This window comes from Carassius auratus, unplaced genomic scaffold (assembly GCF_003368295.1).
Source record: "Carassius auratus strain Wakin unplaced genomic scaffold, ASM336829v1 scaf_tig00216216, whole genome shotgun sequence".
Taxonomy (NCBI): Eukaryota; Metazoa; Chordata; class Actinopteri; order Cypriniformes; family Cyprinidae; genus Carassius; species Carassius auratus.
In genome coordinates, this window is record NW_020528461.1 from 70,444 (window position 1) to 86,431 (window position 15,988).

Below are 15,988 nucleotides of genomic sequence, written 5' to 3' on the forward strand. Positions count from 1 at the left end.
CTTGCACAAGTATTTGGACCTTTTAACAGTTCCCTAATTTTGCTGAATTACAAATTCGACATTGACATTTTAAAAGCATTGAAACTCAAATTATTTTAATGTGACATTGTTCTATATTCATAAAAGCAGTATTTCACCCTGCTCGGGTTTTATTATGTGTCATTCTTGGTAAATTTGTTTTTCAGATTTGTATTGCAATCCTAATGCAATACCATTCCCATTTGGACTGAGATCAAGGCTTCGACCTTGTTTTTGGGATTATTGATTTGGCAAAATAAGTTCCCTATCTGTCGGTCACTACGAGTTATGTCGACCGACAAATGGGGTCTCACTTGGGAGGCCAATCATCTCTGATTTTAAGAGAAAACGCCAATGAAATTGGCAAGTGGATTAACACACCTGAGCCACTCCCCGTGCCAGCGGGTATAAATAGGGCGACAGGTGCATCCACTCATTAGATTTTTGCTTCGGAGCCGAGTAGTCGATGAAGAAGATCACTACAAAGCCATTCATCTTTGTTTTCGGTAGAGCTGTTCCTGGTCGGTGTGACGGCGCGTTACAGTGGTGTCCCTGCGAGCGGCGATTCCCCTGGGCGCTTCGGCTAAAAGAGACAGTTCTCTAAAAGAGCAAATCACGGACGATTCGCGTCTTTTTCAAGATGCCGTTTCGTCCGTGTCCTTCTGGATGCGGTCGTTTCCTGTCTTCGGTTGACGGTCACGAGCGTTGTCTGCAGTGTCTGGGCGTCCAACACGCTGAGGCTGCGCTCGTGGATGATTCATGCGTCTATTGTGGGCGTATGAACATGGCAGCGCTGCGATCGCGTCTCTCACTCCTCAAGGGGAGTGCAGCAGACCCCTCTGTCGCCACCCGTCCCGGTCTCTCTGGGAGCAGAGGGCCGCCGGCTGGCGCTCTGGGAGATCTGAGGATTACAGTGAGAGCTTCTCCGCCGGGCCACGCCCCACGGACCTCTCACTCCTCCCGCAGCGCCTGTCCCGTGCAGCTGCCGATTGATTCTGCTGGGCCGTCTCACGGCGGTCCCAGCGTGTCTTTCGGTGCGCCGCCCGAAGAGCAGATGTCGATCGCGGCATCGGGGGATGGGTTATCGACCTCTGAGGATGAGGGTTCGGCGGGGCTGCCCCCCTCGGGTGTTGTCGCCACTGCCGAATCTGACTTGGAGCTGTCGGCCATGCTTGCCCGGGCAGCCGTGAGTATCGGGCTGGAGGTGACCACACCGCCCAGTCCCGAGCCCTCGCGGCTGGATGATTGGTTTCTCGGCGCGGGACGCGGCTCACAACCTCGTTCTGCTCCGGTGCCTTTCTTCCCGGAGGTGCATGAAGAGGTGACGAAGTCGTGGACGGCCCCTTTCACGGCCAGAAGCCGCTCGTCTCCCTCTTCCATCCTCACCACCCTCGACGGCGGGGCAGCCAGGGGGTACGTGGAGGTTCCCCAGGTGGAGAGGGCGGTTGCGGTGCACTTGTGACGGCAAAACGCCGCCACTTGGAGGAATCGTCCGCGTCTCCCGTCCAAGGCCTGTAAGCTGTCGGCCGCGCTCGCTGCCAAGGCTTACAGTGCTGCGGGCCAAGCTGCCTCTGCCCTGCATGCCATGGCTATCCTGCAGGTACACCAAGCCAAGGCACTCAAAGCTATGCACGAGGGTGGTACCGACCCGGGGTTGATGCAGGAGCTGCGCACGGCGACTGACTTCGCCTTACGGGCGACGAAGGTCACGGCGCGGTCCCTCGGGAAGGCGATGTCCACGCTGGTGGTCCAGGAGCGGCATCTCTGGCTGAACCTGGCTGAGATGAGAGACATGGACAAGGCTCGCTTTCTCGATGCTCCCATCTCCCAGGCAGGCCTGTTCGGCGACACTGTCGAGGACTTTGCCCAGCAGTTCTCGGCGGTACAGAAGCAGACTGAGGCCATCCAGCACATCTTGCCCCGACGTGTCTCTCCGGTTGCCACCGTTCCGTCGCGGGTAGCGCCTCAGCCTGCTCGTCGCCGTGGGCGCCCCCCTGCGTCCTCCACACCAGCTCCGCCCCGTGCCGAGAGTTCTTCGAGGCCGGCGCGTCGAGCCCCGCGCAGGAGAGCGGCGCCCCCCGTGTCACTCCCGGCCGCGAAGTCCTCGAGGAGGTCGACCAAGCGGCCCTGACACGGGCAACTCGGAGATGCGGAGAACTGCTCTTCAGGAGATGGCGAAGACAGCGCCACTCCTTCCCCCGGAGGAGGGCCGGGCGGAGAATCTTCAGTTTCTGTTTTGTTCTGTTCCGCCACTGGCCGGACGGCCAGTGGTACCCACATTTTCAATAAAAGAGCAAATTCTCCTTCCTCCGAGTTGCAAGGCTCGTGGCTTGACAATGAGCGACGCACAGCTTCCTCACTCTCACCCACGACGCCCCCTTTCGCCAGCGGCCAAGAGGTCGCGGTTCGGAGACGCAACGCCTCTCCACGCGTCTCTGGCCAGTTCCTCCAGGAACACGAGGAGTGTGGTTGCGATGACCCAGGACGCAGTGCCTTCTGGGCCTTCCGGCACGACTCCCCATCGCTGCACCACTGCGGGTATGTCGACTGTCCCTTTGGTGCCACTTGTACGGTATCTGGGAGCGTGGCTTGCACTGCCCAACCCGTCACGCTGGCTCATCCGGACGGTTCGACTCGGCTATGCGATTCAATTCGCCCGGCGACCCCCCAAGTTCAATGGCGTGCTCGAGACTTCGGTGGCAGTCCAGGACGCCCCTGTCTTGCGCGAGGAGATTGCTGTCCTCCTGGCGAAGGATGCAATCGAGCCGGTCCCTCCAGCCGAGATGAGGACGGGGTTTTACAGCCCTTACTTCATCGTGCCCAAGAAGAGCGGTGGCCTTCGACCTATCCTGGATCTGCGAGTCTTGAATCGGGCCCTACTCAAGCTCCCGTTCAGGATGTTGACGCAGAAACGCATTATCAAATGCGTCCAGCCCCAGGACTGGTTTGCAGCGATCGACCTGAAAGACGCGTACTTTCATGTCTCTATCCTCCCTCGTCACAGACCGTTCCTGCGCTTTGCTTTCGAGGGTCAGGCATGGCAGTACAAGGTCCTCCCCTTCGGGCTCTCCCTGTCCCCCCGTGTCTTCACGAAGGTCGCGGAGGGCGCCCTTGCCCCACTTTGGGAAGTGGGCATCAGGATCCTCAACTATCTCGACGACTGGCTCATTATGGCCCGGTCCCGAGAAGAGTTGTGCGATCACAGGGACTTCGTGCTTCGGCACCTCAGTCAGTTGGGGCTTCAGGTCAACCGAGAGAAGAGCAAGCTCTCCCCTGTGCAGAGAATCTCTTATCTCGGTATGGAGTTAGACTCGGTGAGTATGACGGCACGTCTCACCAGCGAGCGTGCCCACTCAGTGCTGAACTGCCTGAGTTCCTTCAGAGGCAGGACAGTGGTACCGCTGAAACACTTTCAGAGGCTCCTGGGGCATATGGCATCCGCAGCCGCAGTCACGCCGCTCGGATTGCTTCATATGAGACCACTTCAGCACTGGTTACACTCCCGAGTCCCGAGATGGGCATGGCGCCGCGGTACACATCGTGTCACCATCACACTGATGTGTCGCCGCCTATTCAGCCCTTGGTCGGACCTTGCCTTTCTACGGGCCGGCGTGCCCTTAGAACAAGTGTCCCGGCACGTTGTTGTCACAACAGATGCCTCCAACTCGGGCTGGGGCGCGACATGCAACGGGCAGGCAGCCTCAGGGTCCTGGACAGGACCTCGACTGCTTTGGCACATCAACTGCCTGGAGTTGCTGGCAGTGCATCTAGCTTTGCGACGGTTTCGTCCGCTAGTGCTGGACAAGCACGTGTTGGTCCGCACGGACAACACTGCGGCTGTTTCGTACATCAACCGACAAGGCGGGTTACGATCACGTCGCATGTCTCAACTCGCCCGTCATCTCCTCCTCTGGAGTCAGACGTGGCTCAAGTCGCTGCGCGCTGTCCACATCCCGGGGGAGCTCAATCGTGCAGCCGACGCGCTCTCACGACAGCTCACTTTCCCCGGGGAATGGCGACTCCATCCCCAGACGGTCCAGCTGATCTGGAGTCGATTCGGGGAAGCCCAGGTAGACCTGTTTGCTTCCCACGAGTCCTCCCACTGCCAGCTGTACTATTCCCTGTCCCAGGCCCCCCTGGGCACAGATGCACTGGCACACAGCTGGCCTCGGGCTTTACGCAAGTATGCGTTTCCCCCAGTGAGCCTGCTCGCACAGACACTGTGCAAGGTCAGGGAGGACGAGGAACAGGTCCTGTTGGTTGCGCCTTACTGGCCCACCCGGACCTGGTTTTCGGAACTCATGCTCCTCGTGACAGCCCCTCCCTGGCGCATCCCCCTGAGGAGAGACCTTCTCTCTCAGGGGCTTGGCACCATTTGGCACCCGCGTCCAGATCTCTGGAACCTCCACGTGTGGCTTCTAGACGGGACGCGGCAGACCTAAGTGATCTGCCCCCAGCGGTGGTAGACACTATCACTCAGGCTAGAGCCCCTTCTACGAGGCAGGCCTATGCTCTGAAGTGGAGTCTGTTCACGAATTGGTGTTCTTCTCACCGAGAAGACCCCCGGAGATGCCCGGTCAGAGTCGTGCTTTCTTTCCTGCAAGGTAGGCTGGAGCGTGGGCTGTCACCCTCCACCCTGAAGGTGTATGTGGCTGCCATTGCAGCACATCACGATGCAGTGGACGGCCGGTCCCTGGGGAGGCATGACCTGATCGTTAGGTTCCTGAGGGGTGCCAGAAGGTTACATCCTCCTAGGACACCCCTGATTCCCTCCTGGGACCTCTCTATTGTCCTGGCGGGACTTCAGAGGGGTCCCTTTGAGCCGCTGGATTCGGTTGAGCTGAAGTTCCTGTCTCTCAAGACAGCGCTCCTGATCGCGCTCACTTCCATCAAGAGGGTCGGGGACCTCCAAGCATTTTCGGTAAGTGAAGAGTGCCTTGTGTTCGGGCCGGCCTACTCTCACGTTGTCCTGAGACCCCGGCCTGGATACGTGCCCAAGGTTCCCACCACTCCCTTCCGAGACCAGGTGGTGAACCTGCAAGCGCTGCCCCTGGAGGAGGCAGATCCAGCCTTGTCGTTGCTGTGTCCCGTAAGAGCGCTTCGCATATACGTGGACCGCACCCAGAGCTTCAGAAGCTCTGAGCAGCTCCTGGTCTGCTTTGGAGGTCAGCAGAAGGGGAAGGCTGTCTCTAAGCAGAGGTTGGCCCACTGGATAGTGGACGCCATCGCCTTGGCTTACCATTCCCAAGGCGAGCCGTGCCCCCTGGGGGTGAGGGCCCACTCCACACGGAGTGTGGCCTCCTCCTATGCATTGGCGCACGGCGCCTCTCTGGCAGACATCTGTCGAGCTGCGGGCTGGGCGACACCTAACACTTTTGCGAGGTTTTACAACCTCCGTGTAGAGCCAGTTTCTTCCCGTGTGTTGGGTAACAGGTAATTGGCGGGAAGGGCTGGCTGGGTGTCTCGCTTGCTGCGCCATTCCCCCTAACACGGGGATGTGAGCGCCTTCTTCTCCCAGTAGAGTTCCCCGGTTGGCGTACCCTGGTCGAGCATCCTCCAGCACCCTCGGCGTCAGACTTGGCGGAGCAGTCTGTCGCCAGGCCCAGTACTGGCGTTAGCATGCCCGGAGTTCGGTCAGCCCCTGTACTGGGCTAGGTGTCCATATGGCTGGGTTCCCTACGGGTAATCCCATATGTGTATTCTTCCACGGTAAGGTTTCCCTCTTGGCAAACCCGTGTCTTCCCTTGACAGACCGTTCTGTCGGTCTCTTCTGGCAGCCGTTCCATCCCTACTCCAAGGTAGGACCTGCCTCAGAGACCCCTTCCATATGTAGTACTGCCCCCTGGGTCAGTCCATATCGGTATATCCACATGTCACCTCCCTACAGGTAGGATGTGGTCTCCGTAGCGGCCTTTCCTAAAGGCTCGCTTCCCCATTGTCTTGCCAGCTGAAAGAACAAATAGGGAAGATTTGAAGCTGTCTTTCACCGAAGGTTGAAATCCCTTCCATTTACTTTATGTGGGCGGAACAGCAGCATGGCCTTCTCCAGCAGCGATGTACTCACCCTTTGGCCCCTTCGGTACCAAGGTCAGTGAATTTGCGCTGGGGCTTTGGGAAGGTTACGACCTTAAGCGTAGCTTTTGTGGCACGCCAAGGCTTGTCAACAATTGCAGCGCCTCAGGGTTGTGACGGGGTTCAGGTTATGGCGTTTTCCATAGGACCCCATTTGTCGGTCGACATAACTCGTAGTGACCGACAGATAGGGAACGTCTCGGTTACGTACGTAACCCTCGTTCCCTGATGGAGGGAACGGAGACGTTATGTCCCCATGCCACAACCTTGAACCATTCGCTGTTGCCGGGACACGTTCTCGGCTCCTCAGCGTAAAACCTAATGAGTGGATGCACCTGTCGCCCTATTTATACCCGCTGGCACGGGGAGTGGCTCAGGTGTGTTAATCCACTTGCCAATTTCATTGGCGTTTTCTCTTAAAATCAGAGATGATTGGCCTCCCAAGTGAGACCCCATTTGTCGGTCGACATAACGTCTCCGTTTCCTCCATCAGGGAACGAGGGTTACGTACGTAACCGAGACGTTCCATTCTCCAGACATGCTCTCACATGTTTCACTTGTCTTGTGTCAATTTCCTGCAATAACAACTGAGGAGTTTTAATCAAAACTTTGGCCTTCTATCAATACATACTTGGTTAAATACTTCAGTAAAAAAAAAAAAAAATCTTTTTTTTTTCACATAAAGTGCATCAGAAAAAAAGTTTCAAAAGCTGTCACTGGGGTGCTAACTTTTCAAAAGGTCCGCGTTTGTACCTTTTAGACACTAATATGTATACTTTTGGTACAAAATTGTGCCTTTTGAAACCCCAGTGACAACTTTTGTACCTTTTTTCTGAGAATGTAATGTCTGTGTAAAGAGATTAGAGAACATTAACATTTTTGAACATTAACATTTTTGTTAATGAAAATGTAAAACAAAAAACACAACATTAGAAAATATCAGATGTGATTATGCATTATTCTTGAAAAATCTTTTGTTCAGGTTTGTACAGCAATGTTAAAATAATACCAAAGAATCTGATTTGAATTGAGAATAAGGGTTTGGCGCAATGGTCAAGTCCATCTTGTCATTTTGACCTTTTTAATTTGACTCAGTTTTGAAATTTTGATTTGGAACATGCTTTCACATGTTGGCACCTGCGATCATAAATTAGGAGTTATAATCCAAAAAATAGAAATTGGCCATCTCTTGCAACACTTATGCAAAATTGTGTAAAGCTGATCTTAACCTAAAAGACTTAAAGATACCATACCATTTATTTATTTTTAGCACAGAATAATGTCTGATCAGAATCTCATTGGGATTGAAATCAAGGCTTCGCCTCAATGTTAGCAAGTCCATCTTATCATTTATTTTTACCTACAACCTTGTAAATTAGTGTTTGCGATTACTGATGTGGAGACTGTCAAAAAATCATTTTTTGCCATTCTCCAGACATGCTTTCCAGCGTAATAATAATACTACTCACAATAATAACTGAGGAGTTCTAACCCACAAAGTAAAAACTGGACATCTCTTGCAAATACTGCTAATTTACAAAAAAACGGTAAGTATTAGGTAAGTATCAGAATATATTTCTAAGTCGCTGTATAAGCTGTCAAGTGTCAAAACCTTTAGGTGAGTTTATCCCTCCATCTAAAAAACCTGGAATGAAAAGGGCAGCCTTTTCTCCTAACACCTCCACACTCCTATTCTTTGATAAAAGCATTTTAAATAGAGTACAATTATTTTCCACTCTCACTCACTTTTGCCTTTCTCCTTTTAAAATGCATTTCATTCTGTAAGGATCCCTCTCACACAAGAGAGCTTTTCATCTAACAAACACTATTAGGAATTCATGTTTTTCCCCAGTAACTGAAAGGTGTCTGATTTATGTCTGTGTACATCTGTGTGAGTGTGTGACGTAGAAGGTGAAGACTGAAGAGATATGTAGATGTGGATGTAATACTGTATGTGACCAAAACAAAGTGCCAGCGAAGAAAAAATCCACATGTGTGAGGCCTTTGGAAAACCCATTTATTTCTGAACGTCTGTCTTCCTGCCTGTCTATACTACACTTGACTGAATTTGTTTCTAATGAAAAAAAGTTGATTTAATTTAATTTTATTCGCTTATTTTTTATTTATTTTAATAAATATACCTAACTGGTGCATTAGCAGAGCTGAAATCTATTTAGACATATTTGATTTGTTTTTATTTGATTTATAAATGCACCTAATTGGTGCATTAGCAGACCTGGAACCTAGACATATATTTATTTAAGGTTCTAATTTAATTTACTTTTTTTTGTACCTAATTAGTTCAAAAATTCCCCAGAGTGAGCAGAGCTGAAATCTGTGTAGACATATTTTATTATTATTATTATTATTATTATTATTATTATTATTATCATTATTTTAATGAAATTATATTTTAATTTTATTTCATTTATAAATGAAATTAGTTGAGAAAATGTCCACAGTGTGAGTAGCTGTAATTAAGATTATGTAAAATTTTTTTGTGTTTTATTGTTTAAGGAGTAATACTGCCTCCAGCCTGAGTGGCGCTGTTTGTCATCAAACTCCCCTTTCAGCTGCGCTACAATGAGCAAGTAAAATAAATAGTAAAGCTTTCTTTAAATTTGTTAAAAGGACCTTATTAACCTTTTCAGTGGTGAGTTTAAAATATTCTAGCGATCCCCCCGAAGTGAGTTTTAATTCAACCATTATTTTAGAACTTTTCCCCTTACTGTTTCCATGGCGACGCGACAGGCTTTATCACATGACAAACCGCAGCCACGAAAAGACTGTATGACAGATGGATCACTTTTATTTTGTTTTTCCTTTTTTTTTATTCACAAATTTGCATACCAGGTGATGAACAATCTGATATTCAGATTCACAAATATGTGTAAATAAGTATATTTGGTCATTTAAAAACCTTTCTAAATAATCTTGATCATGATCTGCAATGTGAGATGGGTGCCGCCATGTTTGTTCGTGCTGCAATGCAGAGAGTCCTGTCAGTCGGATTTACAGCACGTGAATTAATCAATTTCTCCTGAAATACAAATAATAAGTGACAGGTGAACTGGGTGAAGAACAGAGTGAACTTTATAGTTACTTACACCATGTGTATCTTATATGAATAAAACCCATCTAAAAAAAATAATTTGAAAGGATTTTTATTGTTGCTTCCATAGACATATGCTTGTATTTGTCAAACTCTAAATGTATTGTTTTACTAGTACTTATGTGTATTTAAATGTCTGAAACCTAAATATGCATTATGTGGTTAAGAACACTGCATAGTTGTGATTATATGACAAGAGCAGTGCATGTCTCTCTCTGGCTCAGCACTGGTCATTGAGTGAAAACAGTTTGAATTTGGCAGTCGTGGATGTCACCAAACGTGCTAAATCCCGTATGTGGTACCGTACCGCTCAAAGGGTTAATAAGTACGCTCTGTTCCAGACTCCGGAACAGAAGGTGGCGGTAATGCTCTAATCACGCTGGTTGCTAGCCGCCGGCTAAAGCCGAGAAGAAGAAGAAGTTAGCCTAGCAGCAGAGACACACATTTCCTTTATTGTTTACCGGTCCCGTATTTATTCGTCTAGCTCTTTTAAAAAGATGTGGTTTATTTATTTACTCAGCTGGTTGTCTCTGGTGGTGCAGATATGTTTCGTTACTCTCGGTATCGGTGAGTTTTCTGTCACAGTGTTAGCCGCTAACTCCCTTTTGCTGACGCGACCAAAGAAACCCCACAGCTTTAATTGTAGCTTATGGTAAAAAAATAAATAAATAAAATACCGTTGTAGAACATTTTGACAGTTTGCTGAGCTAGAACAAAACATAAGTCCCATATCTTTGCCTAAAATCCTCATCATCGTCATCATCATAATAATCAATAAGCTAATTGTGTTTCAGGCTTTCACTTGTTTTTCTGTTTCACATGGTAGTGTTCCAGAATACAGGACTGCATCGATTACTAATGGCTCTGACCGTTTTTATCACAATCTTTAGGGACAAGTCACATCTCTCAGTTGTCTATTGCAAATGTTTGATGGCTAATTTAACTATTTTTGCGGCAAAGTGTGGTTGACACATGCTGAATGTTGTCATTGTCGTAAAAAGAAACATTACAAATGTCACTGTCCTCATATGCAGATGTAATTAAAATGGTGACTGAGAATATGGCAACCTGAAAAACCAGAAGTTGTGTGTACCTGTATGTTTACAACTGTACTCTGTGGATGATAGATAGATAGATAGATAGATAGATAGATAGATAGAATGCATTGCAAAAGTTTTTTAATGTATTAATTATGCTTTGTAATGCACCTTATAATGCACTCTAGGATCCCATGAATACTTGTAAGCACAGTTATATCACATTATAATACCCGTCTATACATTGATACACTTTAGCAGGTATAATGCAAATAGAAAACCGATTTCAGATGTAACAAGGGATCTGCAAATATAATAATGCATTTGAATTTCAGTTACAGTTATGAAAAGTTGAAATGTTTATTATGAATCTTTTTATGATGCATCACACATCAAGGCTTTAAGTAAAGTGTTGTCTTGTACAGTCTGTGTGTGTAAGTGTGTAGTTTTGTCTTCTCAGCTGCAGGCCTGTATTATCTGGCAGAGTTAATCGAGGAGTACACCGTCGCCACCAGCCGCATTATTAAATATATGATTATGGTGAGTAAACCAGCACGATGTCTTCTCCAACGGTACACTTTAGACAGTATTGCCTGCTCTTTGTGATGTCAGGTTACATATGTTTCATCTTAACTCGTTCTCTCATCTCTCAGTTCTCCACAGCGGTGCTGGTGGGACTCTACCTGTTCGAGGGTTTCCCCACGCTCATGATCGGAGTGGGTCTCTTCACCAACCTGGTTTACTTCGGTCTACTGCAGACGTTTCCATATATCATGCTGACCTCGCCAAACTTCATTCTGTCGTGTGGTGCGTGATGAAGAGCCTCTTAGGAGACATGTTTTATGTGTGTTTGTGTGTTCTCTTCTCATCTGTGTCTTTGCTCTCTTGTGCAGTACTGGTTGTGTTGAACCACTATATGGCCTTCCAGTATTTCGCGGAGGAGTACTATCCTTTCTCTGAGGTTGGCTCGTTTTCATTTTAAAGACTTAAACCACAAAAACTCTCCTTAAGTGATGTCAGAGCTTACTGTAGGATGGAGTTCAGACTAATGTGTGTGTGTGTGTGTGTGTGTGTGTGTGTGTGTTTTCAGGTTCTAGCGTACTTCACTGTATGTCTGTGGGTGACTCCATTCTCTTTCTTCGTTTCCCTCTCTGCTGGAGAAAATGTTCTTCCATCCACTATGCAGCAGGGAGGTGAGTGACAGCAAACTGTGTTTTCATACAGTCTGTTTGAAACTATAACTTTAACTATATCCCTATTCTTGAACTGTCCTGATATACTATGCTTCCAGGGCCGATGATATACCGGTGCATACATTAAAATGGTAGAAATCTGTGTGAAAAGTATTGAATAAATTATATTTGGATCTGTCCAAAATGTTAAAAAGTGGGCAAAGTTTGCTAAGGAGAAAAACCTTTCAGTTAAAATTTAGTTGGGTTTTAAAAGCATAGATGACATAGTTTAATACATAATGCATAATATAACACATTTAATAGCATTATCTTATGCCTTATAGTATAATTTTAAGTATATTTTAAATAAAAAATGAAAAAAAATCACTGGCTAGAAGTGTCCAAAAATTTTCATTTTTATTTATAAAATGTTCAGTCTAATTGAATGATGATAAATAAAAGAATCCTTTTTTTTTATATCTTATTAAAAATAAATTTAATTTTTTTTGTAATTCATACCATCAGAAAATATTTAGATATGCATTTTACTTGGAACATTAAGTATCAATTAATTAAGTCTTATTACATAAAATATCAAATAAAATAAAAATAATTTATTAAAAATATTTTTTTAATACATGTACCTCCAAAAATACTCAAATATTAATTTTACTTTGAGCATTGTTTTACAGTAGACTTAAATTTAAATAATCCAAAATAAAAATGATCATTTTTTTAATACACACACACACACACACACACACACACACATATATATATATATATATATATATATATATATATATATATATATATATATATATACATATATTGTATTAAAATACGTTTTTAAATAAAGGATTTTTTTGTATAATTAATAAAAAATATTACAAATAAATACATTCTGTTGTAATTTACAAATTTACATGCCATCAAAACTAAATGGGATTTCATTACAATGTGCATATTATATTCTCATCATCAGAATGTTTTCTTTACTGATCACCCACTTCTTCCGTCTATTTAACTCCTGTTCATTATTTCCTGTACCTGTGTTTTTCTCAGATGATGTGGTGTCAAATTACTTCACTAAAGGCAAGCGGGGCAAGCGCTCGGGCATCCTGCTCATCTTCTCCTTCCTGAAGGAGGCTGTTTTGCCAAGCCGACAGAAGATGTACTGATAAAGCGCTTCAGACGGAGGGGTTTGGGAGAGTTTGTTCAGGCCACCAGCCCCTTTCAGTGGACCGCTTGTTTTTGTGGGAGAAATGATGATCATGAGATTGAATCTGTAGCCGAGGGAGAGGACCAGATCAGAACAAACGCACATAAACCTGAAAAAATGAACTTAACTGTTTGTAGTTTCATATCCAGAGTTGCCAGCTAATTTTTTCTTAGGCATCTAAAGACATGAAAGGATAAGAGAAGTCTTTCAATCATAAAGGCTTGATCTTTTGTCTGTACGTGGATGAATGTGGAAGGGGCTTCGGCTTCTCTTGAGGCTGCTGCTGATTTTCTTCTAAGCGCATCACTTCGAAAGCTAGTGCGCTCATGAATGAATAGATTTTTTTTGTTCACATTTTAAAGAAATCTTTTACCCTGAATCCAGTGTTTGGTTCACTCACTCTTCGTCACATCTTACACTACAAGTATTTGTTTAAGGTTAGACTTCAAGCAAGTCATTTTTAATAACCTGATGATGAGCCAGTTTCAGTAAGGATTGTTTGTGTTGATTTATAAATCTGTTTTATATCTGCTTGTGGTGTGACGAGCAAAGAAAAAGCTTTTTTTAGGGTAAAATGTTGCTTTAAATACTGCAGTCATGAGAGCCATAGTGTTGGCCATGCTTAATTTGTGTGCTGTACAGAAGTGTAATAAAATTCAGTTGTATGAGTTTTTGAAAGGTAAATATTGTCATGCACAAATAAGGATCTGATGCATCGTGGGTAAATCTCAGAAACATATCAGGTCACATTTCAGCCCAAAATCACGTAAAAGAAAATCTTGCTTTAAGAGAATGAAAGCTTTTTAAGAATTATTTGGATTTAACAATTAGAGCATTGGGTTTTTTTTTTTGTTTTTTTTTTTTTTTAGTGTAATGTATTTTTTTATTTTTTTTTTAATAAATTTCCTTTTATAATTAAATATTTGCCTTCAAAACATTTTTCATTTTTAAAAAATTGTCATTTAGGATGACATTTGAATTCTAAGGTCTAAAAATGTGTTGATTTATGATATTACTAGACGTGTTTAACTATCAGAAAATATTCATGTTAAAAGTGTTCACAATTAAAGCAAATTAATGTGCTTAATTATCAGGAAATCTTTTTGCAAACATTCTTAACAATTGAGCTTATCAATTAAAAAGCCTATTTTTGCCAGCTGGATTAAAATAAGTAGATAATTGTTTATAAAAGAAGCTTTGTTAAAAAAATTTTTTTTTTTTTTTTTGGACATGTTCAGACCTCATGAATACATTTTGCAGGATCCCCCCAAAGCAGAACTATGATGTTTTTCATTTTAATTTTTGATTTAAATCTGAGTTGTGTAGTATAGCTCTTTGACCAAAATACAGATTTTGTTCATTTTCTTAAGCGGTGTATGTGAAGAGTTTCTAATGAAAGGTCTGAATGACTCAAACACGGTCTGTAATGACACATTTGCACTGCTCTGTATTTGGCAGATGGGATCTAACACTTGGAGTGCGAGGTTGAGGAAAGGTCAGCACACATTCGCTTCAGGAGCGAATCTCTTAGGAGGGCGCAAGTTGCCCTTTGCTGGTGTTATCAGACTATTTTGTGGCATGTTTCTTAATGGCTGAGGTTACACAGAAAACTGGTTCTAGGTCAGTGTAAAAGGGCAGCTCTTTTCTCGCATGTCAAAAATGTGTGCTCTGGGATCGGATGATGACAGCAGAGCTGTTTTGGGCCGTGACCCGGGTCACTACCGTTTCGACCTCCAGCTTTCAAGCTGCATTCGCATTCACACCTACATAGTTCAGCATTGAGGAACTTTTCAGAGATGTTTTCGCCCTCATACATGTTTTCTACTCCAGTTTTCACACATTGGTGATATGCATGCAGAGGCATGTTGCAGTTAAAAGCTACTCCAAAAATGTTAGCCTTTGCTCAGATTTCAAATGTTTTGGAAAAGCGTTCGACTCTCGATGAATCTCACAAAACCTGTCACGAATGTGTCAGAGCCTTCAGAAATCATTCTTATATTATGATTTGCTGCTCAAGAAACATTTCTGATTTCTAATGTTGAAAACAGCATGTTCAGTCATTATTGATGTGCTATGTTTTGCTGTGCAATGTTTTTGTGGGTAACATCAAACATTTTCTTTTCTTTTATGAACAGAAAGTTCAAAAGAATAGCATTCATTTCAAACTTTATTCATTTCTGTTAAAAAATGACAGCGATTTTACAATTAAATTTTTCACACCCCTAAACATGATTGGTTGCTTTAAATAACAGTCAGACACCTCTTGGGCGGTTCTTAGCCAATGAAAGCTGATGTAGTCCTGACCTCCAGCTGTCAATCAGAAGGTTGCGTTACTATTGAGAACATGACTTTGGTGTCTATAGATGATATACTCTCTGAAAAAACACTGGGGCGGTACCTTTGAAAAGGGTACAACTTTGTAACTTATTTACGTCTAAAGAATGCATATTAGTATATTAGTACATACCACAGTTTATGTATCTTTTTTTTTTTAATTGTCTAATAGTGTCCAGGCTTCAGCTCCTCGGCCAGGTGCAGGGCCACCTCAGTCCAGGGCGAGACGTCTGGTTTTAGGGAGCGACCCAAGTGAGGTAAATCCAGCACACTGCAACACTGGCTCTGCCTGAGATCATGTATCTCTTTGCTTTTCTTGATCTCCTGCTCTTTGTTTTTTCGCCACATGGCATCTTTCAGAAACCTTTTGCACAAAAACATGTTGATTTACATATCAGACTTCATGCTAGCAGCTTTTGCCCATATGCAATGTGACACCGATACCTTCACTCTAAAAACTGCTGGGTTGAAAACAACCCAATTTGGGTTATTTTGACAACCCAGCGCTGGGTCAAAAAGGGACGAACCCAGCGTTGGGTTATTTTAACCCAACCAGTTGGGTTATCATATTTAACCCAGCCTGCTGGGTTGCCATTTTTTATGGTTTAAAATGACTATATTGCAGGGTTTCAAAAACCAGAGCGGGTGTTTTTTATCACTGTATTTCAGAAGGAAAACTACTGTATTTAGAAAATGTTCGATATAATTTCGCATGTGCTTGATAAGGCAGCGTTTGTGAGCTCAGCACCGCTCTGTAGCCGTTACCGGAGAAACCTACCTCTCCCGCTCTTAGCGCCTCCTGCTGGCAGAAAATAAACTCGCAGAGTGCAGCCATGTGGGGAAACGATGCATTTCTACGTTAAAATTAACCCAAATTGAGCTAGGCATTAAACCTACAAATGTTGTTCATTTTAAATATCACTTTTACACACAAATAATAATTATCAAAAGGAAAATATTTATTAAAAACAAGAGAAAAGTCAAAAAGTAACATGTTAGAAGAAATGCAGAAAAGGATGGC

At 44.6% G+C, this 15,988-nt stretch overlaps 1 protein-coding gene across 1 annotated transcript; it reads left to right on the plus strand.

Annotated features, from left to right (window-relative positions):
- Positions 1-9,573: 9,573 nt before the first annotated feature.
- On the plus strand, positions 9,574-13,301 carry LOC113097387 (protein TEX261-like). The gene is made up of 6 exons (XM_026262628.1): positions 9,574-9,769; positions 10,700-10,779; positions 10,893-11,046; positions 11,133-11,200; positions 11,330-11,432; positions 12,477-13,301. Exons 1-6 carry the CDS (start codon positions 9,700-9,702, stop codon positions 12,590-12,592), a joined length of 591 nt encoding a protein of 196 aa, XP_026118413.1. The 5' UTR covers positions 9,574-9,699; the 3' UTR covers positions 12,593-13,301.
- The last annotated feature ends 2,687 nt before the right edge of the window (positions 13,302-15,988 follow it).